Below are 27,721 nucleotides of genomic sequence, written 5' to 3' on the forward strand. Positions count from 1 at the left end.
TTGTCCATCCCAGAATTATTACAAATAGAGATTATGTGACCTCCTCTATTTTATACGTAATTTGAGAAAAGGTGTGAAACTGTACAGTCAATAGGTGTCGCCCCCAGTTATTTGTGAACATGTCATTTCAAGTTTTGCCCTGCTGGATCTTAGCCTCCTAATGATATGGTTCAAGACTTTGGGAGCCACACGAGCATGACTAAAGGAGGAGGAAGAGAGAGAGAGAAAAAAAGTCCAACCCCTCAGAAGATTTCCTGTTTCATGAAAGTGCTCGTACAGTGAGTCATATAGCTAAGGCACGTCCTGCCCGCTTGTGTTTACTCTTCTCACAGCTGCTGAAGGGAGCAACAAGCGGACCGAAAAAAAAGTTCGCTCAAGTCTGGATATTAACTCCCCGTCAAAGCTTCGGCTAATTAATGAGAAAAAGAGGAGGCTCTTGTCCGTTTCTTAATGGAGCTACTTCGCTTTTCCGCTTTCTGGTGTGGAGCGATACTCTTTGGTAGTATTGTGCTTGAGCAGGCGGGTGAGTTGGACTTTTACTGACAAAAAAGTTGTTCTAACTGCCAAGTTAATTCACTGACACTAGGGTCGTTTAACTCTTTTCAAAAAAAATCAAACGGTGACTTTTTCCACAGGTTTTCTGTCTTCTCTTTGTAACTTAACCCAAGTGGCGTTTAAGACGACTTGAAGCAGTTCAATGGCGTGTTTGTTCTGTTTATTTTAGTTCTATTTTTTGTGCCTTTTAAAACAACGATACATAAGATCCAGTGGCGGACTCACTTCACAATCACATATATGTCCATCTTTGGTGCGCTGCATGAAAACATTGCTCAAGTCGAGCAAGACAGTCTCGTGCATTTATCTGTCTCACTCTTATTCCCGGTAGCTGCTAATCCGCCTCCCTTTTCGCCCTGCAATTAGACGTAGCCTCGGGTGACAATTACTATCATTCACCCTCTCCAAAGCCATCCCGCTGGGTTTAAATGACCCCCCCTTCTCACTAATTATGTGATTATCCAACACGAGTACTCAGGCATGGACACCTCCTTACCACTTTTGAACCCCACCCCACCAGAATTGCTGTCAAAAAGTTAGGCCATGCAACTGCTGTCAAAAAGTTTAATATTGTGTCCTGACTCAAATCAGCTATATCCTGCTTTGTTTCTTGTGTATATCTCGAGAAGCCTCGTGTGCAGGAAGAGGATGCAGCAGCAGTGCTCTTCTTTCTCGCTGCAGGTTGCACAGTATTTCTGCAGCAGTAAACCAGAGGGCTAAAACTCCACCCTGCGTACTGACAAAGGGGGCTTTTGTGGCAGAGCACACACACACACACACACACACACACACACACACACACACACACACAGAGACAGACAGACACACACACACACACACACAGACACACACACACACACACACCACCTTTCCCTCCTGCCAGTGTGAAGTCTGGCATGTCCAAACAGACACTGAGCTTCTTCACAGTAAGGGGCTTCTCGGCTCAAGATGTATAGCAGTTTAAGATGGCCGGACAATAATAGTGCACTGATTTTATACAATACGATACGATATACTTTTATTTTCCCCGTGGGGAACTTTTTCCTGGACTCCGTTCCAGCTGCAGTTTACAGTAAGAGAAAACAACAGAATAGAAAGATATTAAATTAAAATTAAATAAATAAGAAGTGCAGCAATAAGTAGAAGACTTCCCAGAAGTCTTCACAGGGAAGTCTTTTTTACAGTATTTTACATTTTATTTTTCATTTTACAGTATAAGAATATGAGGCGTGTTTAAATTTTGATTAAAAAGGGGTACAGTTTACCTCCATTTATTGTGGGGATACTTTCCAGACCAACAACCTTAAAAAAAAAAATAAATAAATAAATAAATTATCCAATTTTATTGTTCCCTACCACTCATTTACAACATAATTAAACTGATTGAAATCATTTTTAAGTATCCCTTACTGCTTGTTCTCACTCAGTTTCAGGCACTGAAAAAGAAGTGAGCTTGCTTCTGTTTGTTCCTCCCAGTTGAAGTTTACTGTCAAAGAAATAAAACAAAAGAGTTAAACACTGAGTATACTGTATAAACACCAAAATTATTAACCAAACAATATAATTTTGCATCCGCAAGCGGCCAAAATGAGTTTCCTCCGCAGGGTAGCCCCGGGCTCTCCCTCAGAGATAGGGTGAGAAGCTCGGTCATCCGGGAGGGACTCAGCGTCGAGCCACTACTCCTCCATGTTGAGAGGAACCAGTTGAGGTGGCTCGGGCATCTGGTACGGATGCCTCCTGAACGCCTCCCTGGGGAGGTGTTCCGGGCATGTCCTACCGGCGGGAGACCCCGGGGACGACCCAGGACACGCTGGAGAGACTATGTCTCTCGGCTGGCCTGGGAACGCCTTGGGATCCCGTCGGAGGAGCTGGCTGAAGTGGCTGGGGAGAGGGAAGTCTGGGCTTCCCTGCTAAAGCTGTTGCCCCGACGACCCCGGATAAGCGGAATTGAAGATGGAACGGAACAATATAATTTCATCTAACGAAAGTCTGCTAACATTTAGGGCCTAATGATAAACCAGACCAGAATGGAAATGAGATGATATGATAATTATAAACCTTCAAGCAAATTGCTACTGTAACGCACTTGGAGCAGTAATAATACATACAAAGCAGAGCATATACAGTATGTTCTTGCATATCACGACTTGTTGACCCACACATACTCACCCAGGGATTTGCATATTTGCAGATTTAAAAAAAGTCTTACAGCTAACAAAAAATAATTTCACTTGCTCAAAAATTAGAATATTACCTACAATGTGTTTTAAAATAGACATTAGGTAGAAATTTGTTTCCTGAATATGAATAGTATTGTATTTTCCAATATGTTCATGAATCTGTATAATGTGAGTTTAGCTTTTTGATTTAAAAGTGGGGTCTCTCGTTTTGTCCATTTGTGTTTGTAAACACAACCGTTTGTGTTTGTAAACAACCAATTCAAAACTGACTCCTCCCATGGCTAAACCCCCGACTCTTGTCAACATTGCGCCTGCCTTCAGCGACACGCCTCCCGCTCTGTGATTGGCTGGAGGGGTAAAGATAGACTTTCCGCCCACAAACGTCCCTCTCATGGCAAAACACAACAAAATGGCAAAATACAGGCTGGATGATGATAAAATCACCACCACACATTAACAGGTGTTGATTGAGAAGGATTATGTGTATACATCCATTGTTAAAGAAGTGTTTATTTCTGAGTGAAAACTCAAGACCTCACCTTTAAACCATGAACATGAATTAATTTTTCTATGATATTTTTATTCTGGTGCATGTGAATGTTACACTTTTATTTCTTCACAGAAGCTATAAAGGTGTCACACTTTGTGCTGCTCCAATCCAAAGAAGTGCAGAGTAAAGTTCAGAATGAAGTTTTTCTCAAAAGTTATTTTTTTACCCCACGAGAGACTTAAGATGAGTACTGGACGGTTAAACATTTACTACAGTGTGGGCTTAAAAAGTGGATTGAAATCTGACCTGTTTGTTAAAGAGATGTTTGTCTGTCTGCTTCTGTTGAAGAGTGTAAGGAGTTTCATCAGAAATGAAATATCAGTAGATCAGAGTTCATCTCTTGTAATTTGGTCAAGTTTGAGACTAATGCACGGAGCAGGTTCAATTTCCTGTGCAGCATGTGGTTATGTGCCTTGTGATTTTGCTGTAGCAATACTGTCACATTACTCTGCTTTAGAGATTTAGAGCAGTCTTTTAATTCATATGATTTCTTAAGTTCAATGTCTGGATGGAGTCCATTTGTATTTTTCCTACCTTTTGTACATTTCTGCACAAGAGTCCATCCATCTATCATTTACCGCTTATCTGGGGTCAGGTCGCGGGGGCAGCAGCTTTAGCAGGGAAGCCAAGACTTCCCTCTCCCCAACCACTTCAACCAGCTCCTCCGACGAGATCCCGAGGCTTTCCCAGGCCAGCCGAGAGACATAGTCTCTCCAGCGTGTCCTGGGTCGTCCCCGGGGCCTCCCGCCGGTGGGACATGCCCGGAGCACCTCTCCAGGGAGGCGTCCAGGAGGCATCCAAACCAGATGCCCGAGCCACCTCAATTGGTTCTTCTCAACGCGGAGGAGTAGCGGCTTGACTTGAATCCCTCTCGGATTACCGAGCTCCTCACCCTATCTCTAAGGGAGAGCCCGGATACCCTGCGGAGTAAACTCATTTCGCCCACTTATATCCGGGATCTTGTTCTTTCGGTCACGAACCTAGAGCTCGTGACCATAGGTGAGGGTAGGAACGTAGATCGAACGGTAAATCAAGAGCTTTGCCTTTCGGCTCAGCTCCTTCTTTACCACAACGGACCGATACAGACATTTAACGTTTTCTAAGCCCCACTTTTCCACGCCCACTTCCATACATACAACCGACCATCATTACCAGGCATCTTATACTGCTCAATGGTGCGTCTGGTAAATTGCCTTGTCCAGTAACCAGGAGGTCGCGGGTTCAAATCTCACCTCTGACTGTACATTGCAAATCTATCCATGGCAATTATGCTGAGGGATATACATGGATACCAACTGACTATCATAGTTTAGTGGCGCTAGTGAGTGATTTTTTTTTTCCATTTTTCCATTGGTCATCATTAGTTCCATTTTTCCAACTAAATGAATGGGGGGTACTTTCAGATAACACTTTTCCATATAAATTTCAACTAGCTTCAAAAATTCACGCCTCCCGGGTTCAATTAATACTTTGGAATTTTCACATCAATTCTCTTTTAATTTACTTCATAAGCATTCAGCTATTAGCATTCAGCTTCCAGCATTACCACGTCATTGCTGTAGAAATTGCTCTTAGTCGAGTTATTTTTGTCTTTGTGGAACAGAAGCATGCGGTTTTCTTATTTCAGCAATAGTACATGACAAGTTACATGCCACGGTCACAAATTTGCTGTCAATAAGCCGGAAAAATATAGTGTGAGTACAACAAAATCCATTCCCAGAACTCATTTTTTCCAGAGTAAAAATTTCACCATCATATATCCTTTTTTTTTTTAACTATATAGGCGATGTTTTAAGAAACATTTAATTACAGCCATTCAAAAAATAAAAGTAAGTTAAGAGTTCAAAATTATAGTTTTATAGTCCAGTGTGTTAATTTTGACCAGTGACTGAGGTGGCCAAACTCATTTTCACTGGACTGACTGATTGCTTTTACTTTCTGAATGGTATGCATGACAAATGAGCAACATCCCCCGCAAGCGAAGAGATGCATCCATGTCTGCTTTGTTCTTGGCTGTCAGGGATTCGTCTCCACGATAATGATCGAACCTTCAGGCACTCAGCCACAATCGTGTCTGTCTGCTGGCAAAGTCAAGTCGGAACAAGAGCAAAGGCGGTGGATGCTTTTGCATACTTGTCTTAGAGATTTTTTTTTAAATTATATCCTGTATTGTACTGGATTGTTGATTGAGTCTTGAAGCAAAAGAGACAGAATGGGGTGTGCTACATTAACAAACTGACACTATTTGCATCAGATAGGGGCTGTGAATTTGAAGTTAAAGCCCGCAAGTAATTTACTCTCCCCATTTGCCTATATTAACTCATTCACTCCCAGCCATTTTCACTCAAGCAACCCCCTTCGCTCTCAGCTGTTTTACTGGATTTTGACTGATTTTGCAAGGCCCACAGAACAGCGTGTCCTATTGCTATAAAAACATGGCACCTACCAAAAGAAAGATTAGAGTCTTAGTGTTTCCCGCAGATTTAAAATCTACTTGGGTGGGTGGACTCTGGCAGTGGGGATGGGAGGCGGTTGGACGGGAGGTGGGTCTCAGTCCTGTTACTACGTCTCCTCTAGCCTCACGATCCACAAGTGAGTGACGGCGAACGTTACAAGTGGTATATCCTGTCACAACACGTTTTTTTTCTTTTTAAATATATTTTTAATACATTTTCTTGAAAACTTCTTGGGTGGTGGCCACTTTACTCTGGCGGATCTCTTATACTCTGCTGCCACATGCTAGCCGTTTTTTGTAATAACTACCATTGCTTTAAGCCACCTCTTCATGTCAGAAGATGCATCAAAGCCTTCTGTTTGCTCTTGCATAAAAAAACATAATAAAAAAACTTATAAATACATTTTTGGGAGTGAAGGACAAATTATTAAAAAACATATTTACATGTATTTGGGTTTGAATGAGTTAATATTGGATAGACCGGTTAGTTAGCATTTTGACAAATATTGACATTGGCCTTTTAAAAAATATCTGACGGCCGACAAGTGATCAATTTAAAACTGTGTTTAATTTTTTTTAGTCAACTTTATAAGTGATGCTGCTGACCCTCGGAACTCTTAGTTTGCACAAAAAAAAAAAAAAAGTATGTGTATATATATATATATATATATATATATATATATATATATATATATATTAAACAAAGATGAGTGTTCAACATTTCAGTGTTGAAATTTTGGAAAACTTTATTTAGTGAAGAGTCTTAGCAGAAGATTCAGTTAGAAGTTAACACTGCGATGCTAAAATGTCTACAGCTATTTGTATACAAACAATTAACCATAATATGTTGTCTTCAAGTATTATTAAAGTGGCCTACCCTAACCTTAAGTCAGCCTTAAACATTTCTTGACATTGATAGGTTATATGTGCCCTCACTACACATTCTGATTAATATTACATTAACATACATTTGTGGAATTTGAGTTAAGCATCAAAATCCAGCACTTTTATCCATCTCAGGGGGCGGCCATTTTGCCACTTGCTTTTGACTGAAGATGACATCAGTTGCTCAGGGCTCAGGCAACGACCAATCACAGCTCACTTGTTATCTGAAGCTGAGCGCTGATTGGTTGTTACTTGAGCCCTGAGCAACTGTGATGTAATTTTCACTTGACAGGAAGTGGCAAATTGGCCGACTTCTGATATTGATAAAAACTGCTGAATTTAGCTGTTTAACTCGTATTCCACTAAAATTAATACTGGCTCCAAAATATTGATTATCAGCCACCTTGGTTACTCCTAATCGATCTCCGTATCGCCCTGAAAAAACAATATTTGGCTATCTCTAATTAATATTTTAAACCGTCATACCACACAAACGTGATCCCAAAACACTTTAATGTCATTTCAAACTCCTCATATTACAATTTCAGCCAATGCGGCTACAGTCCATCTGTGGCAAGATTTTATCTTTCTGGACCTCGATTCCCCAACCCTGGGATTCACATAACAAGTTTGTTTGAAGCAAAAACTAGTGTGTGAACATGGCTTTAGTCGTGTTGCTTTTTTTTTTTTTTTTAACTGACTGAATCCATGTCTATTTCTCCCCAGATTCCTATATAATAAAGGTAAGAAGGCTGTGCAAATTTTGCGACGTCCAACCAACTACCTGCACTGGTCGAGGGAGCTGCAAGGTGGAGTGCGACATCACCTCCATCTGCCCCCATGACGACGACGTGTGTGTTGCTATTTGGTAAGGGTTCACCCATGCTCCTTCCGTAGAGAAATTCATATCAAGCTGATGTCATGACAGCCCATCACAAATACACAACACTATTCAAATGATCTTGGTTGAGGTTGGAATCATTTCCTCATTTGTCAACTGTCAACAACTAAGACTATGAAATACCTACAGTAGCTAACTATCAGACTTTATTATGACTGACTTAATGCGAGAAGTGAGGAGCAGACTTGTTACTCATTATATATGTAGTAGGGCCCGACCGATATGCCTTTTTTTAAACCGATTTTTGGCAGAAAAAAATACCGGTAACGGATTAATCGGACGATTATTTAAAAAATAAATATATAATGCATACCCCCCCCCCCCCCCCACACACACACACACACACACACATCCTTGAATTTTGAGAAAATTGATTATTTGAATCATTGAAATATAAACTTGAAATATAACTTGAAAGGACAATGACAACATTTTTTTTTTTTTAAAGAACGTGAAATAAGAATAGAAAATACTCAAATAATAGCAACTGAAAAAACTGAACAAATACTGACTGTTCCTGTGCATTTTGGCCTCTTGGGGGCAGTGTGTTTCAATGCAATAATGGTGTACACACTGACAGTGAGTCCAGAAGAAAGCTACGATTTAATTATTTTAAAATACGTAACTTGTTTTTCACACATTGGGAAGAATTTGTGCCTTTGCGTAGTGTTATCTCAAATGCTGTGGAAACACATATCCACAGTATGTGTTTCCACAGCATTTGTGTGTGAATATTCGTTATTTGAAGGAAAATTACTCCCGAAATCGATGCTAACTTAGCATTTGAATGGGATCCTCCCTTAGCATTAGCACTAGGCTAGCGACGTTTTAAAAACAAAGCATGTTTTGTATTTAATTATACAGTGGATGTAATTTTTATTGTCGTGTGTTCAGTTCAGTTTTACAGTTAACTCTAACTGGGATTTCATTCAACAACTTAACTTAACTTAACGGACGCAACAGAATAACCAGAATAACATACGCTACACACTTGCTAGTTGCTAATGCTATGCAAGCAAAATGGTGCGTTCAGGGTACTTAAAACTTCGGTTTTCTTCGGTTTTAACGTTTTAAGGGGAAAATAATCGGCCAATTGGCCAATTGTTTTGGCAGATGTTTGAAGGGCAATAATTGGCCGATTAATCATGTAGGCAAACGTGACTAAAAGATATTTCACAATCCCTATATTTTTACAGTTTAATTAATTCATTAGAAAAAAAACATAGCACTTAATGTTACAGGTTGACAGCCACCATCACTGCCTGACATCTTGGCAATATCTGAAAGCGCGCACATAAAATTGCCAACGCACTTTTGGAGAATGACAGTATTTCTCACATGCTTTTATTTTTTGTCTGTCCTCAAGGAGGAAGAAAGACGACAATGTCACATTTGACACCGTCTGCCACAACCCAGCTCACAAGCTATACGGCCTGGTCCTGGATGACTACAACAACAGCAAGTGCGAGATAAAAGAAAGAAAGGGCATGGGCTCGTCCTTCTTCATGTGCTCCTGCTCCGAGGACGAGTGCAACGAACACATCATCTTTAACTCTTGTAAGTTGGACTGTATATATATTCTAGTAGGATTCTAGAGGTGGCAACTGGCCAATCCAGGTCCAAAAAGTAAAAACCCTCCCACAGTCTGCCTTTAGCTCCAGTTGCTAGGTAGCTAGCTCCCTAGCATGTAAACGAGCACCATGGGAGCTAGCTAGCTATCTAGCACCTGGTGCTAAAGCCAAACTGTGGCAGGGTTTTTAGATTTGGCACCTCTGAAAATATTGGTAGTAAAATTTGTATTATTTATAACCACAGCTATACTGAGGACCTGGTGAACCATTTTGTGGTATCTTTAACTCATGAATGAGTAGTTTTTACCTCTTATTGGATCAAAATCTTGATCCAATGCGCTGGATATAAATAACCCAGCAGCTCTAGAGCTCTTTCACTGAGTTTGGGTTACTGTTTGACCCAGCGGTTTTAAGCATGTTTGTTCCCCCTTCGTTTTAACTCATAAACAGACAAAACAATTGGCTGGGTGTGTGCTTGTTTGTTGTGGAAAAGTTGACTGCCCCCAAAATACCTTTTGGATGAGCAGTAACCAGTAGCCCTACAAACATTTGTAGGAAGTCTTTACAAGGAGAGTGAAAACCATTAGAACTGAAAAAGGAGAAAAAGTATTGTCTTCTATTTCGGTTTGTGCACTTGTAATGGCAAACACTTTCCAATGCAGTCCATAATGTACAGCACTGGTGCCCAAACTATGGCCCGGGGGCCATTTGTGACCCGCTAGCCATTTTTAAGCAGCTTATACTAAAAATGACATCTGCTACTAATACATTTGTTTTATCTGTAGAGCTTTTCTAAATGTAAAAATTTGCAAATGAACCTAAAAAATGGTCATCTTATGACAGATGGTTTTGGTTCTGAGTGTAGAGATGGGATTCGGTTGCTGGGGCTGATATTTTCTGGTGAGTCACGGGGTCTCGACTACGTTGAAATCTTAAAAAAATAATAATAATAATAATAATGAATCCTAAATTATTTGCCTTATGGAAAGCTGTTCAGGTAGCAGTTTTTCTAAAAACTGATTTTGGTGTTCTTGATAAATTAAAGTAAAAAAAAAAAAACATCCTTTGATTTTTCTGTATGCGACCCTCGGAAGAAAGTTTAGACACCCCTGATGTACAGTATATTGCCGGTAAGATAAAATAAACCAGCTTACATTTTTTCAAGTATCGCCGTGGAGCACAAACAACACTCAAAGTAGGACTTTGCTTTCTTGTATCTTTTACAATCCAATCTTCTTGCATCGTAGTCAGGATTGACCCAGTATTCTAATACCAATACTTGTCTGGCGCACGTGACTGCTCACATATGTGCACTGCAATGTCCTCCAACAACATGATTACAAACAGATAAAAAAAAATACCAAATACTGGCTTGTACAGTCTAGTTACTCGGGGCGTGGAATCGGATATACCGTATTTTGACAGCAGCATCCAAGGCAATAATAGCAGCAAGGTACATTTCCAAAACTCGTCTCAGCGCAAAGTGCCAAATTGAAAGCACCTAGACAGCCACATCACGTTTTTTTTTTCTCGCTGTGGGAAATGTCTACATTTCTTCATGCGTCTCTAACTTTCAAGACAGCCTTGCAAGAGATAGAAAATGAATGCAATACCAATTCCATTATAGCGGAATCGTCTACACCAGTCGTTTTCAAATGGGGGTGCGTGAAGGCACTCCAGGGGGTACGTAAGATTATATGAAAATATTTCTGAAAAATATAAGTTCATAAAATTATTTTTTTTATTCAGTAGGGTATTTCTGTGTCCTAAAAAAACAGTATCTACCCCATACCGGGATGGTTTGACCCAATTTGTCATATGCTACCTCAAATCACCTGTTAATCACTTGAAAACTTTATTTAAAAATCTGTTAGTTATTTCTTTTTGAGAACAGATTTTTACTATGATCCTAAAGGAGGACACTTTTAATTTTGATAATTTGTATGTGCACAAATATTTATTCATAATTAAATTAATTAAGTATTTACTAGTTATTATTTTTATTTCCAAATAGTTCAAGATACCACATAAATAAGAAGAGAGTTCAAAAGTAAAAATAAATAAATAAATAAAATCAGACAATGGTGGCACAGCACTCTGTTTTAAGTCCTCCCCCCAAAGGGGTTCGTCACTGAAAAAGGTTGAGAACCACTGGTCTACATTACTGTTATTTATTCATTTATTTATTTGTTTGGTTGTTTTTATTTTTAAATTTAGCTGAAATAACGTTAATGTCTTTTCCCATCTATTTGTTCATTTAATATCGTATTTTATTGCATAAGAAGCAGTAATGAGCTCTCTTCAAACTGTTTCTGGGTTAATTCAATGCCAGTAGAATAAGGCAAATCTCTGGAAGTGGTGCACTCCACTAACCAATATAATTACACTTGAACACTGTAACCTGAGACCCGCAAAAAAGGATCCACATAGCACCATAAATCAATGTATTCTTCCCCCTGAAAATGTTCAATGTGATGAAATGTACGAATGTGTCGTAGTCAGGTACAGTAACAGGTTTGTTGTGAGGAATAGCTTCTCACTCTGTGAAAATCTAAACAAACCGTCTGGGGGCTATGTTGAGGATTTCAGACATGTGGTTTCCTGTTTAGAAAAAAAGAACGTAGCAGGGAGCTTGCCGAGGCAAGCAACGAGATGCCCTCCCCAAAACTTCCTCCTCCCTAATATTTACACAGCTTCTGTGCCTCGCAGCGACACTTGCTTCTAAACTCAGATTCACTGGTTTGGGTTTGAACAAAATTGGAAATCGAAAAGAACACGTCTGTGTGTGTGTGTAACATGTCATTTTTGAAGTAGCCTATTTAGTAACTGCACCATAAAAGCAACACAATTATAAAGGTTCTGTTTTTTTGTTTGCCAAAACCATAGTTAAGCGCCCAGACACAAAACATTCCAGATTTTAAGCCTCAGACATAAACTATGAAGAGATACAATATGAGGTTGACTGGGTCATGGTTTGGAGCACTTTGCTTTTGCGGTGTAAACACTAACTTTAGCTCCCTGAGACATCAGACATTCCTCAGGGAAGGGTCACGTTCCTCCTCTGTTATTGGCAACAATAATGCTTCTTTGAATCCTGTCTATCAGGAGAGGATTTTTGTAATGCATGCAGACAGTTGGAACATTTTAGAGCGGGGACGATACTCCAGTCTAAACAAAAAAGAAAAAAATCGTTCAAGTGAATTTTGAGTTATTACTCACAAGGAACAATGAAAATTTGCTTTGTCTTCCCCATTTTTATTCTTGTATTCTTTGGGACTTTATTTTCCCAGACTGATAATGCTACCAGTGGACCCTCGAATACAACACAATCCTTTCCAAAAGATTGTTTGCTCAAATTCAAGTAACTTTTTTCCTGTAAGTGATACAAACTTCTACTATCATAAGAGGGCCACATAATATTGTGCTCTATTGCTATAAAAACATAGACAGAGGTGGCAAATCCAGTTTCAGAAAGTAAAACTTCTGCCACAGTTTGGCTTTAGCCCCTGGTGCTAGGTAGCTAACACCCTATAAGGTAAACGAGCCCCATGGGAGCTAGCTAGGGAGCTGGCTAGCTAGCACCTGGGGCTAAAGCCAAACTGTGGCAGCGTTTTTACTTTCTGGACCTGGATTTGCCACCTCTGAACATGGAGCCTACCAAAAGCATGATAAGTCTCTCTTCTTTTATCAGGGAAAAAATATATTTCTATGTTTCCATTATTGCTACAATTAGCAGTAGAATATAGCTAAGTTTCATCATTATTCACAAATCTGTTTAAAACAGTGAGGAAAAGAGCTTTTTAGCAACATGGCCCTGGTTGATCTCTTATACTCTGTTGCCACCTGCTGGTTGTTTTTGTAATAACTACCATTGCTTCAAGCATTCTATTTAGTTCAGAGGCTGCATTAAAGCCTTCTGTATGCTCTAGCATAAAAAAAACATATAAATACGTCTTTGGCAGCATGGTAATATTTAAAATAGAACGTATTTAGACGTTTCTTGGAGCAAATGAGTTAATTTCACAGCCCTTATTTTGTTTTTGTTTGTGTCTTTCAGACATGGATTCCCAGGTTGCTGTCATCCTAGTAAGCCTGGTTCCTCTTCTGATCATGGCGATAGTGGTCATTACTTCCTTCTACTGTTATCGAGTGTACCGCCAGCGGCGAGCCAATGCCAGACGCAAGAAAGGCACCCCTCTGGATTTCAGCGACGCTCACGCCATCATGGGTGATGACGAAGGTTCCGACAGCAGCTCGACGCACGCCAACAACCTCAACCACAATACTGAGTTGTTGCCCATCGAACTGGACGTCCAGGTGGGGAAAGGTCGCTTTGCGGAAGTTTACAAAGCCAAACTGAAGCAGGGCTCGTCGGTCAGCAACGAGCAGGGATTTGAGACGGTGGCGGTGAAGATTTTCTCATACGAGGAGTACGCCTCCTGGAAGAACGAGAAGGACATTTTCTCGGATGCCGACTTGAGGCATGAAAATGTGCTCCACTTCCTGACAGCCGAGGAGAGGAAGGCACAGAGACAGTACTGGCTGATCACAGCGTACCAGCCAAGAGGCAACCTCCAAGAATACTTGAGCCACCATATTATCAGCTGGCACGACTTGTGGTTACTGGGAGGATCGCTTGCCAGTGGACTGGCTCATCTGCACAGTGACCACACATCGTGCGGCCGCTACAAGGTGCCGATCGCACACAGGGACATTAAGAGCTCCAACATACTCGTGAAGAGTGACCTGACCTGCTGCCTGTGTGACTTTGGACTCGCGCTCCGGCTGGACAATTCGCTGTCTGTGGATGAGCTGGCAAACAGTGGACAGGTAGCCTTTACATTTTCAATCAGAGTTCTATTTTACATAATTGATCTCATCTTCTTAGTCACACTTATAGTTTCTCTGGTTTAGCTGAGTTAATGAGTTTCGTTCCATTTTCCTTATGGGTCCATTTCTCTTAACAAGGTAAGAAAATAAGCAAATCGACTATTTACTGTTTAAAAAATTCAATAATCGATACCAAATCGATTTTCCTTTACAAGCCTTAGGAAGAAGGAAGACGAGACTTAGATTATTTTTACTCGCGAGGAGAACAGACCGAGATGTGCACAGTTACAATCTCCGACCCACTCTGAAGCACATTCTCAGGGTTTTTCCTGGCTCAAATTGAGGCAGAGGTGGTATCACCCTGACTGTGATGGGTGACTACTGATATCAGGTATCAGTATCTGTGCCAATATCAGTCCTATTTTAAGTTATCAGTACTTGCGTCGGTGACCATTATGGGCCGCCCTCCTGCAGCCATTTTACGATCAGGGACTTGAAATTACAAATTATATGAGTACAAAGTTGCCATTAATTTTTGCCATTTTTTTTAGCTGCAATCATTAAAAATTCATCCACTAGTACATATTAAATTGTAAATATAGTTCAGCGTTGCTGTAAAGCACTATTATGTTTATTGTATATACTATGTTTTTATAACTTTGCCGATGGCTGGAGCGCGTCACCTCTGCCTCTCTCGCAACCAGGAAATGGGCGTGCACAACGGTTGCTCCATGATCTCTTTCTTCTTCGGTACATTTAAAGTTAAAAAAAAAAAGCAGCTTCTTCTCCGTTTGTTGCTTCAGGTCTTTCCGGTGCACTGCTGTTGATATAGTGCCTCCATAATGGCGCAACACTGCAACTGCAGTTAAAATGTGTTCCTGCAGAGCTCAATCAACACAGCTGAAGCACCGTGTTGAGCGATATCAGTGGTTCAGGCTGGAGTTGGCGAGCAAATTAGGTGGAGGTGGCCGCCTCTGATTTTTGTACACTGGAAAAACCCTGATTCTGTCGAGCCCTCTCTTTTTATTTATTTTAAGGCGGTCCCTTGTTACAGTCGTTGCTGCTCTAAAGGGTTGGGGGAATTCTAAATCTTTTTTATTTATATTTACAATTATTGAATTAGAATTATGAAAATATTTTGATCTCATTCTTGCTGATTGCAATGTTTATGTAGCACTTAAATGATTATAACACATGTTAAATTTTACTTTGGAATTTAATATTTGTGGAGTTTATCAAGTCCTTGACATTTAAGAAGAATTTACATTCTATTATTAATCAATATCGGAGTGAAGAGAATCTAATCGAATCAGAAGAAAATCGAATCAAGCTGAACTCTAGTGAATCGAAATCGAATCGATTGACAAAATTAGAATCGATTATCTAGCTCTAAAAATTAAGTTTTTAGAATGTTGACAACTCATCACGTGTTCATACTATTCTACGTAAACAGAGAGATTTGCGTTTTCAAGTTGGAAATAGTCACTCTTTTGGGTTTGTGTTAGCCAAAAACTATGTGGTGTGTCATCTACCGGTGTGATCTAGATTTGGTAACGGTTTATTTAAAAAAATTAATAATTTAAATAATAAAATAATTTACAACAAAAAAACATGATTGCAGCACACTATACATTCAAGCCTAAAGAGAAAGTCATATCAGATTGTGTGACTGCAGGAGGTCCCCAAATTTAATTATTTTTATAAACAATGTACTTTACGTTATAAATCTTGAGATTTGCCTGCACAACTTTAATAGTTAAATAATAATAATAATAGTAATAATAATAAAAATAAAGACTGCCTTTATTTTGTATTTTAATTTAAAAGTGTATTTGTCAATTGAAAACTAGAAAAACTGCCTTTTTTAATTAGATTTTTTTTAACAAGTTGCCAAATAAATCCATAAAACGATTTTTTTCTATAAAGTCAAAAAGCTTTATTCTTAAATATTACAGTTAAAATTTTACTTCAAATTAAGTGGCAAAACCAGGTGACATTTTTGTATTAAATAGGGTTGTCTATCTGCTGAATGTAACTATTAAAGTAACTTCTACTCTAACTAATTACTTTTTAAAGGAAGTAATAAGTAAAGTAGCTATGTTATGTTTTCAAGACAACTGTGGCATCACTGTTACTTATCTGGACAAGCTGCCAGGCTTAAGTATGCCACCTAACAGCTAAGTAGACTTTATGAGGAGGTCTTGAGTTAATTAGCTTCCTTCAGTTGAAAAACAACAAAATGCTGTTAGATGACGTGCTATTCACATACTTGCTAGACAGAAAAAGTTCTGTTTACACGCTACCTGACAGTAAACCGGATTTTGTTCGTAGTCCACACCAATTGGTTAAGATCAGGGACATATCCTGTGTCTTTCTCACCACAATCAACCTATTTGAGTGGCAACTCTTCCTGACTTACAGTATGTCTTTCCAAACTCTTTTAAATGGACCTCATGTGAACTTCATTTGCTGCTGCCTCTTCGGCAAGTTACTTTTGCAAGAGATCGTGAATCTCAATTAGTTTTGTTTGTTTTTTAAACTGGATTAAATTAAAGTAAAAAAAAAAGAAGAAAAAAGTTAGGTTAAAATTGACCAATTATAACACTTTTTATTATTAGTTTAATAATATTATAGTTTATTATTATCTTGTATAATCCTTTTATTGTTGTGTTTTGTTCTAAGGTGGGAACAGCCAGATACATGGCACCGGAGGTCTTGGAGTCCAGGATCAACCTGGAAAACATTGAATCCTTTAAACAGGCCGACGTGTACTCCATGGCACTTGTATTGTGGGAGATTATTTCCAGGTGCACGGCTATTGGAGGTAAGATATCGGCAGATACTGACGAGATTGCGATTGCGTTCTGTCTGAGCTATTTTATGATTGCAAAACAGAGCAAGGTTAGAATCTTCTTCAGTGTTAGTTTAATTTAACATACCGGTATTCATTATATCCGTGGGTACGACGCCGTATTAGGGCCACGTATAAAAATATATTTTTTAGAGGGGTCTAATATTCTGAGAAAAACATGCAAATTTGCGGCTTTTTTAAGTGGCAAATTTGATAGAAAAAAATCGTAAATTTGAGACTTTATAAAGTGGTAAATTTGCGTGTTTATAAAGTGGCAAATTTGTGAGGAAAAAAACTCAGAAACTTGCAAGAAATCCGTAGCGTAGCTATAGTCTGAACGAGGTACTGGCTTTTCTCCACCAGGTGCTAACATAAGGATTTGTTGGTGGTTCATGGAACACTGTTTTTATAAAATGAAATGACAGGATGGAGACTGATTTATTCTTTATTCGTCATACACGACAGCTAGAGCGACAACACTAACACTAACTAATCAGAAGCTAGCATACTTTAAGTAAATGCAAGTGAATGACAGCGAGCAGCAGATTCGACCAACATGTCTGTGTATGAATGTGTAATAATCATTCTGGAAACATAAATGTACAAGTAAGTATTTATTTTAACAAATTAACTTAAATACTTGATCCTCATGGTGTGAAACTTCGCAAAGCAAGGCGTCTTTGTCGCTGGCCGTAGCCAACGCTTCAAACATCATAAGGTTAATCATGCTAAAGTAATTACTATCTCCTTATTTGAAAACCCGAAAGTATTAACACAAACATCCGAGTAGTACCCTACGTGTATTTCTTGTAAGTTTCTGAGTTTTTTTCTCGCAAAGTTGCCTCTTTATAAAGTCGCAAATTTGCCACTTTATAAATTCACAAATTTACAAGTTTTTTTCTCGCAAATTTGCGACTTTAGTAACTTGCAAATTTACATGTTTTGTCTTGCAAATCTGCCACTTTAAAGTAGGAAATTTGCCACTTTATAAAGTGGCAAACTTGCAATTTTTTTCCTGCAAATTTGCCACTTTATAATCTCACAAATTTACTTTTTTTTTTCTATCGCAAATTTGACACTTCATAAACTCGCAAATTTAATAGTTTTTTTTCTCCCAAATTTGCCACTTTATAAACTCGCAAATTTAATAGTTCTTTTCTCACAAATTTGCCACTTTATAAACTCGCAAATTTATTATTATTTTTCTCCCAAATTTGCCACTTTATAAACTCGCAAATTTAATAGTTTTTTTTCTCACAAATTTGCCACTTTATAAACTCGCAAATTTATTATTATTTTTCTCCCAAATTTGCCACTTTATAAACTCGCAAATTTAATAGTTCTTTTCTCACAAATTTGCCACTTTATAAACTCGCAAATTTGCCAATTTATGAACTCGCAAATGTACACATTTTTTTCTCGCAAATCTGCCACTTTAAAAAGCCTCAAATTTGTGAGTTTTTTTTTACAATTTTTTAAATAAATTTATACGTGGCCCTAATACAGCGTCGTAAGTGTGCAATCTTACTGTTCTCAGCACCCAACAGTTTAAGCACAAACTGGACAATACAGTAGGTTCAGTAAATGTAACTATGAACAGTCTGATGTCAACTGTATCATCGGTGCTACAATATGTGAGAACAAAACCAGAATGTCAAACCCACAATGAATCTTGCGGCAGTCTCAAGGATTAAACTCCATTCTGCTCTGTTACTTCTGTTTGTCATCCATTTGCAAAAACAAGGTCAGGATACGTGCAAATAATAGAAATGAGTGATTATCTGAGAGCGAAGCACACATGTCAGACCTCAGCCATTTGTTTTCACTTCCCCTTAAATGTCTCTGCGGGCCTGTTCTTTGCTGCGACTGCTCCCGTCTCCATTGTGTCAATGCAGTGATTGAAAGCTAGCTTTGGGCATGAACGCGCCTCCTTGAGCTCTTTTCCTGTTTTGCCCCACACACACATTCCCCCACGGGGATGCTGCAAGTGTATTGCTCAGTCGTGTTGCCCAACAGGCCAAAGTGACCCACGCTTGTTTTTCCTTCCCAAGTACAAGAATATGCACGGTCTGTGGGTATACTTTGAAAATAAAACCGACCATTTCCTGTTTTGAATAAGCACAGTTTTAGTGTCAACTTAACTACTGTTTAAGTATAGATGTCTTTATTTGCGGTTGCCATGTGTCTCTCTACAGGCTTGTTGTGACTGACCAGATGCCTAGTGGCTATACAGGGACGAGTACCGTTCGGACGTTGGCGATGTAACCAGAATTTCGACTTAAGTCGGATTTCACAGTTAAAGTCGATATTTACATCAGAATACTTGGTGTACAGTAATTTAAAAAATGTTTTTAAAAAAAAAAACATATTCGCGCGAGCCGGAAGATGCCAGAACCAATATTTTGTGTTTCCGCATGGCCGTTCATTGCTGACGGACAGCAAAGTGGAGCTAATGGAAACCTAAACACGGAAATGCGACATGCCTGATGGTGATGATGATGATGTAACAACAATACAATTATAAATAACTTAAACCCTGGAGAACCCACAGGGTCAAATTTGGCCCCTATCAATTCTGCTACTCAAATAACAAAGACTTTTATTTTTTTTCCAGCAGTGATTTTGTCGCTGTGTTCTTGTTTCCATTGGCCAAAGTGTGTTTGTACATTCAAAATCCAGTTCTAAAATGCAACAAATAAAACAAAAAAATTATATTGTTCAATGTAGCTGTGTATTTGATTGATTATTTTCTTAAATTCTAAATAGTTTACTGACAGTTTTTGTTATTCAGATTTTTCGAAATGATACCCTTAAATCCCAAAAGGGTCAAATTTCGCCCTAATCCTAAATTAGGGAATAAAGGGTTAAAATTTAAAAAAACATATATTTTGGTGTTCAGTGAACTTATAGCAGTCATTTAATGTATAATTCATAATTTTCCAAAGAAGAAAAGGGTTCTTGGGTTCTCCGGGGTTAAAATGACGTGATTACTGTGGGAAACTAGACTAAATCCAATTTCTGCAGAAATTGCATGAGAATACTGAGAGCTGAATGCTAAAATGAATGCTTATGAAGTAAATTGAAAGATAAATTATGTGAAAATTACAGAGTATCAATTGTAGTTGAAAGATAAATGAATAAAAAGAATACTTGAACCCTGGAGGCGTGAATTTGTGAAGCACATTTATATGAGAAAAGTAGAACTAGTGATAGACAATGGAAAAATGCAACAACAAAAATCACTCAATAGTGCCGCATGCACTGCCCTCCATCCATTTAGATGGAAAGTGGAAGTAATGATAGTCAGTTGGTATACATGTACATGTGCATAATTGCCATGGATAGATTTGCAATTCGAAAACGTGACCTCCTTTACCAACTGCGCCACTGAGCAGTATCAGAAAGCTGGTAATGATGATCAGTATGTATGGAAGCGGGTGTGGAAAGTGGGACTTAGAAAAAGTTCAATGTCAGTCCCATTGGAAAAAGTTGATATTTAACGTTAAATTGTGTGCAATCAGATGATAGATACCCCAGAAGGCGTGAATTATTGAAGCAAGTTGTTTTGAACGGTGTAAATCGGAAGTATTATGTGGGAGTTATTGCGCGGCAAAAAAGTGTGGAGAATAAAAATCCGAATAATCTGGGAACGCTGTGCTACGGACGAGGCACGGGCGCCGTAAAGTCGAAACGACGTAATTCGACGACTCCCTATTAAAAAATCTCCTCATGAGCATGACTTTAACTCGTTTGACATCCTATTCTCATCCCTATCTTTTATTTCTTACTTCCTCTCCAACTCATCCATTGTTCCGGTTTAGGACTTGCATTTATAGGGAAGATGCATTATTTCTGTACAAATTTAAACACATCATGTCCTTGCTTGGAATATCGCTGTCATTTTTGCGCTACTAAACTTGGCAGCTTGTCTATATTTCCTCACGTATCTTTGCACTCTGTCTCTCAAGTACTTCCTACCCTGAGGCAGGTGATGCAGCAGTTAATGACTCCCCCACTGCATGGAAACACTCTCGAGAGCTTTACTCATGCCAACACAGTCTGACAAGCAGGGCAAGACACAGGTTTTTCAGCAAGATGGAAAGCAGAACCAGAATAATAATTGAGGGCAGACTTGGGCAGCTTGCTAGTTCATGCATATTTCGTTATACGCTACACACACACGTATTGGGACAAATGGCCGTTAACACCTTACCGCTTGTAAAAATTGCACTCATCCTGCTTTTATAACTAACAGCTGCCTGTGTTTTTCGAGCTGACTCATTGCGAGATGTTTGAAAGGGCTGAGATCACGATCGGCAAACTTGTCCAGCCATGTTTTTGTGCACTGGGACGCAGTCATGTACCAAACAACTCTCATAAATTCTTTCAATAGTAGGGCTTGGTTTCAAAAATCCAATAATCAAATCGAATAGATTTTTCTTTTCGAGCCTGGTATTGATTATTCAAACCAATAATTGATTATTTTAATATCTCTTTTGTTCATAAAATCATAAGAAAATAGAATTTTAAAGTAAAAAAATTTTTTATCTTACCGTTTTCTTGAAGTTTACTGTTCACATGAATTTTAAAGTATTTTCTTACATTTATGAAAGACCTGACTTATTACACTTTAAGACAATTCAGAATCTTTTTAATTTATTATATTTATAATTATTGAATTTAGGGCTGTCACTATTGAATATTTTGAGAATCGATTAATCTATCGATTATTTAATCAACTAATCTGATTCATTTTAATTGTATTACTCCCCCCCCCTACTGTTCATTAATCAGTGATGAGTGTTTATTTTGTACTTCATATTTCGTTATAGTGATTTAAAAAAAAAAGTATGTTGTACTATGTTACCGGTTCGGTCATTGTTTTCCAAAGTAAAAACAGATGTTTGCAAATTTTGCTTAAACACAGAAGATAATCAGTCTTCTTTCATGAAGCACTACAGAAATAAGTGAACAATTACTGTTGATACACTCTAATCAGAAGATTTTGACAATTTTACATTTAAAAGATGGCTCCAAAGGATTACTCGATTATTAAAATAGTTTCCGATTAATTTTTTAATAGATTACTTTTCAATTCATCGATTAATTTTGACAGCTCTAATTGAATTATGAAAATATTTTCATCTGATCCTTGCTGATGTCAATGTTTATGTAAAATGTAATTTGGAATTTAATATTTTTAGAGTTTGGGGAATTTTTAATATTTGTAGAGTTTTGGGAATTAAATATTTGTGGAGTTTGTAGTAATGTCCTCGATATTTAAGAAAAATGTTTGTTCCATAATTCATTTCTGATTGAATTGAATCAAATTGGGCAAAAAATCAAATCAAACTCAACTCTTGTGAAAAGGAATTGATTGAGGAAATTAAAATCGGTACCCAGCCCTATTCAATAGTATTAAGTGCAGTGGTGTGGTGGTCCCTGGAGAAATGAATATACTTATTTTCTTTTCTTTTTTAAATAGTCCAGAAAAACATCCTGTTTTGTACTTACTCACAAGAAGAAGAAAAAAAACTGACTTGATTAGGAACAATCTGTAGTTATTACTGGTAACACAAGCAACCTTGAATGATTGTAAAATGTACGTATCATGAGACAAACATTTAAACATTTTTTAAATTTAAAATAGTGAAAAACAGTCTGGTTTGAACGAACCCATGCCATGAGAATGTCTCCAGTTTAGAAGCGCAGACGCTTCATGTGAGCTAAAATGCCAGCCAGCCCGCCGACACAGCTCAGCACACTATTTGAAGGATTCTTTTTCTTGGCATGACCCGCCCTACTCTGCCTGTGATTGGCTTGTCAGAGATTTGGTATTCATTCAGGAATCAGTCAAAAAAGGGGATTTTTACAGACTTAATTCCCCAAGCTGCGAGGTTGAACAAAAAACATCAATGAGTCACTGTGCACTCACGACAGACAGAGTATGAACATGTGTCCACAGGCGTACACAGAAGTTGAGCAACACATCCCTAGCTCAACATTTTAACGACGGAAGTTGCGCATACCACCTGTGTCCAATGCCACCCGCATGCGTTGTGCGTCTGCAGGCGACAGATGTCGGATCAGCTCTCTGAGCCTCGTGGCAGGCGGCCAACATGGCCGTTCTGTCCCCGCTCGTGTGATCTGAGATCTGCCAGGCGCGAAGGACACACTCAACTGTTGATGGCATCAGGCTGTCAAACAGCCAACCCGGACTTATTTTTCTTGAACTAAAAAACAAACAAACAAAAAACAGCAAAATAAGTAAAACTTTCAAAAGAGTTTACAGTTTGCGGAATTAAGCAACAAAATCCACTCGTTTTTATCCATCTCAGGGGGCAGCCATTTTGTCACTTTCGACTGAAAATGACATCACAGTTGCTCAGGGCTCAGGTACCAACCAATCACAACTCAGCTTACGAACATCACATGACCAAACTCAGACTACAGATAGCCGTGATTGGTCGTTACCTGAGCGCTGAGCAACTGTGATGTCATTTTCAGGCAAAAGCAAGTGACAAAATGACCACCCCCTGAGCTGGCTAAAAACGAGTGGATTTTGTTGCTTAATTCATATTCCACAAACACAATATTCACCAGAATGCCATGTTTAAACTATTTGGGGCACATACAGAACAGAAAATGTTTGGCTTCACTTCCCCTCTGAGGGATTTTAGCATTCTTAATAATCATGCAAAGAAAGGAATCACTGTTAACCCAGCCATTTTCACTGAAGCACCACCCTTCGCTCGATTTTGCGCCTTTGATTTTGACTGATTTGGCAAGGCCCACAGACACATTGTGTTCTATTGCTATAAAAACATGGAACCAACCAAAAGAAAGATTAGAATCTCTTCGTTCATCAGGGGGAAAAAAAGTATAGTTTTATCGGTTTCCGTTTTGCAGCAATTAGCATTAGAATATAGATAAGTTTCATCATTATTCACATGAAAACACTGGCAAAAAGAGCTTTGTTGCAACATGGCACTGGCGGATCTCTTATACTCTGCTGCCGCTTTTTGTAATAACTACAATTGCTTCAAGTGACCTCTTCATGTCAGAAGCTATATCAAAGCCTGTATGCTCCAGCATAAAAAAAACATATAAATACATTTTGGGGAGTGAAGGACAGTTGTTGTTTTTTATTTTTTTAAACCTATTCATGTTTTTTATGTTTTTGGGAGTGAAGGACAAAGTATTTAAAAAAAACTTGTTTATACGTTTTTGGGTTTGAATGAGTTAATACTGAAACACCAAAAACTTTTTTTTCCTTTTTTTTTGAGAGACACTAAAAACTCTTTAAAGACTGTTAATAATTCAATAATTGATTCTCACTGATCTTATATTTGATATAAAATATAGGGTTGGGTTTAAAAAGCCTATCCCAGCTGGCTTCGGGCAGTAGCCGGGATACACCCTGAACTGGTTGCCAGTCATTCGCAGAGCACACAGAGACGAACAACCATCCACACTCACATTCACACCTATGGACAATTTGGAGTGTTTAATTAACTTGCCATGCATGTCTTTGTTTGTGTAACACTTAAACGATTGTAAGACACTAAATAATTTAACCAGTTACTTCCTCCGCAAAATTTTGGGGGAATTGAATGTTTGTGGAGGTTTTTATCATGTCCTTGATATTTAAGAATTGATGTGCCATAATTAATCAATATCGTATTGAAGTGAAGAGAATCGAATCTGAAAATTTTTTATCGAACTGAACTCTTGTGAATCAAAATTTAATCAATTGAGGAAATTTGAATCGATACCCAGCCCTAATAAAATACACAACTTTGATCAGAGGTAATGTACATCGTGATGCCCAACAAAAGCACAGAATTGGAAAAGAGTCCACCGACACACTCGTTTTGAGACTGGACCTTCTTTTGTAAAAAATGTTGCAAAACAGACACACACCCAAAGTTAATGCCTTATTGCTCATTGTATGAAGTCTTGCTTGACATCACTTGTGATATCATACAGCAGAGATTTTTTGTTGTTGTAACTCATAGGTATAGTCATGCTGGAATAATTCCGAAACTCAAGGGCATTCAAATTTGAAGTTTTCACTGACGCTGTGCTTCTTAACTCATTGATTTTCTAGCCACTTTCACTGAAGAAACCCCCTTTGCTCCAGGCTGTTTTACATTATTTTCCATTGCTATAAAAACATAGACAGAGGTGGGAAATCCAGGTCCAGAAAGTATAAACCCTGCCACAGTTTGGCTTAAGCCCTGGTGCTAGCTAGCTAGCTTCCTAGAAGGTAAACCAGGCACCATGGGAGCTAGCTAGGGAGCTATCTAACTAGTAAGTAAAAACCCTTCCACACTTCGGTTTTAGCCCCAGGAGCTAACTTGCTAGCTCCCCAGCAGCTAAACGAGCACCATGGGAGCTAACTAGGGACAGCTAGTGCTAGCTAGCTAGCACCTGGGGCTAAAGGCAAACTGTGGCAGGGTTTTTACTTACTAGTTAGCTATCTCCCTAGCTAGCTCCCATGGTGCCTGGTTTACCTGCTAGGAAGCTAGCTAGCTAGCTAGCACCAGGGCTTAAGGCAAACTGTGGCAGGGTTTATAGAACATGGAACCTACCAAAAGAAAGATTAGAGCTTGTTCTTTCATCAGGAAAAAAAAGTATAGCAATTAGCATTAGAATATAGCTAAGTTTCAGCATTATTCACAAATCTGTTTCAAACAGTGGGGGAAAGAGCTTTGTTTCAACATGGCCCTGGTTGATCTCTTATTTTCTGCTACCACCTGCTGGCCGTTTTTGTAATAACTGCCAGTGCTTCAAGCATTCTCTTCAGTTCAGAGCCTGCATCAAATCATTTTGTATGCGCTAGCGTAAAAAAACACACACACACACACATACACATAAAAAACGTATGAATATGTCTTTGGGAGCATGGTAATATTTAAAATAGTTTGGGAGCAAATGAGTTAAGAAAGACCCCTGAAAGACAGCATGTCATGATTATTATTTTTTTTATTTGTTCATGCTTCAGTTTGCTGATAATCTGCTAGAAATCACCGCATTCAACTCTACAGGATCCATTTTGAATTCATGATCTTGTATCGTTCCTGACACTGGTGTGGTTGTTTTTGTCTGAAGCAATATAATGTGGCACTATTAACTTATTTATCTTGTTGACCCTCAAGGAATGTTTCTTGTGAAACATTTTTGTATTTATTGTTCCGCCCAACAGCGAAATGAAATATCCGCCTTTGTAGAGGCAGAGGAAGCGTTTGAGGGATCCGACATGATGAACAGTCCCACGAGAGACAGAAATGCTGGCGTGGAAGCCTTTTTATTTCCTACAAAATGTCTCCTGTATAATTTAGCCGGTCCGGATTTAGGGCTTGGAAAGCCTATGAAGGCGTTCCTGCGACGGGTGGGGCCTGGAGGGGGATAATGGTGGAGTACGAGACGGCCAAATGCCTCCAGTCCCAGGAGGGAGAAATCGGGCCAGACTCGAGACGAGAAGGAGAGGTTAGGGCAGCTGCATTCCAGATGTCAGATCATCAACGCTGTCAGGGTTCGAGGACCTGGCGGCGTGGCGGGAATGTATGCGAGAGGGGCGCGGTCCATGTTTTTGATGTTTGAACAAATCGTGTGAGCAAATTGGGTTCTTATGTAATGTAATTTGCATATATGCAGTGTGTGTAAAAGGCTTTTCTGACCTGTGAGGAATACAAAACAAGTATCTCAGCCACTACAGTTTAATGAAATGCAGCAGAGGAGGACGGGAGTGGATTAGTGGATGACTCACACAGACTTTGGGAAATGGGCAACATTATTGTCATCCTATTACCAAGTCCGACTTGTACCATATCAGTCACCGCTTTGTCAGCGCAGAATACTTTTCTCTTAAAGAGAACATCAACAAGACTGTCAAATAAAAGTTAACGGTGCTGTAAACATTTCACATACTGTATGTCTGGTTTGTTTTGGCTTGCCACTGCAAATGACGCCGTTTACTGTGCATCTGGTCAGTCAATAATCACAACAAGATAACAAGGTGGTGGGAAATATATAGACTGTATGAACATAAATGACATCATCTGTTTATTATAGGATTTTTATTTTCAAATTCCAGACGTACAGTATGTATAGGGTTTACTGGTGAACAAAATGAACAGGGAGAGTAACCCAACTATGTATTTATAGAGCACTTTAAAACAACCACAGCTATTTTCTTAAGATTGAACCCAGGCGCAGCACATCAAGGTTGTTATAGTTAACTAACACTAAAATGTAATTTAGTTAACGAAATAAAATGAAAAATGCTTTTTAAAAAACGAAAGCTAACTGAAACTACATTTTATGTTACAAAGCTAACGAAAATGTCCTTTGTTTTAGTCTTTGGTAATTAATTTAATACAGGAGGATGATTGTAAATGTATTTTTAGGTATATATTTGTCAATATTAACCGGAATAAGGACGTTTGGAAGTGTCACACAGAAGTGATGTCATCTAGCAGCAGCCAATGGAAAAGCACCTTCAGATGACGCTTTGCTCCTAGGCGACAATTTTGCATGCTTGACTTTTGGCTCCAATTGCACGGCTCAGCGGCTTTTTCATTTAACTCAGCCGAAATGCAACGCTATATAAGAAATGCATTACTTTTTTCAGTTTTCCATGGTGTTTATTAAATATTGCGCACAAGTAATACACATTAAAAAAAAACTAATACTAAAACCTAACCCTAAACTAAACTAAAATTAATCATTTTTTTAAAATAACTAAACCTAATTAGACACTAATTAAAACTAACTAAATTTAAAAAAGAAAACTCAAAACGAAATAAAAACTCAAATGAAAATTCCAAAACTATAATGCAACAGATATAATGTAAACTGCATAGGCCCTAGAATTGAACCCTGTGGAACACCATACGTTCCATTATTCATGTGAATTCATAATGTAATATTTGTCCAAC

The 27,721-nt window shown here is 38.6% G+C and overlaps 1 protein-coding gene across 1 annotated transcript in view; it reads left to right on the top strand.

Annotated features, from left to right (window-relative positions):
* Positions 1-244: 244 nt before the first annotated feature.
* The window catches only part of tgfbr2a (transforming growth factor beta receptor 2a), a 33,261-nt gene continuing 5,784 nt past the window's right edge, over positions 245-27,721 (top strand). The window contains exons 1-5 of the mRNA XM_077549217.1: positions 245-523; positions 7,352-7,493; positions 8,893-9,083; positions 13,155-13,927; positions 16,610-16,751. Of these exons, the coding sequence (XP_077405343.1) occupies positions 451-523; positions 7,352-7,493; positions 8,893-9,083; positions 13,155-13,927; positions 16,610-16,751 (1,321 nt within the window). The 5' untranslated portion in view covers positions 245-450. The remainder of the gene's footprint in view (positions 524-7,351; positions 7,494-8,892; positions 9,084-13,154; positions 13,928-16,609; positions 16,752-27,721) is intronic.

The sequence above is a fragment of the Vanacampus margaritifer genome, chromosome 17 (assembly GCF_051991255.1).
Source record: "Vanacampus margaritifer isolate UIUO_Vmar chromosome 17, RoL_Vmar_1.0, whole genome shotgun sequence".
NCBI lineage: Eukaryota > Metazoa > Chordata > Actinopteri > Syngnathiformes > Syngnathidae > Vanacampus > Vanacampus margaritifer.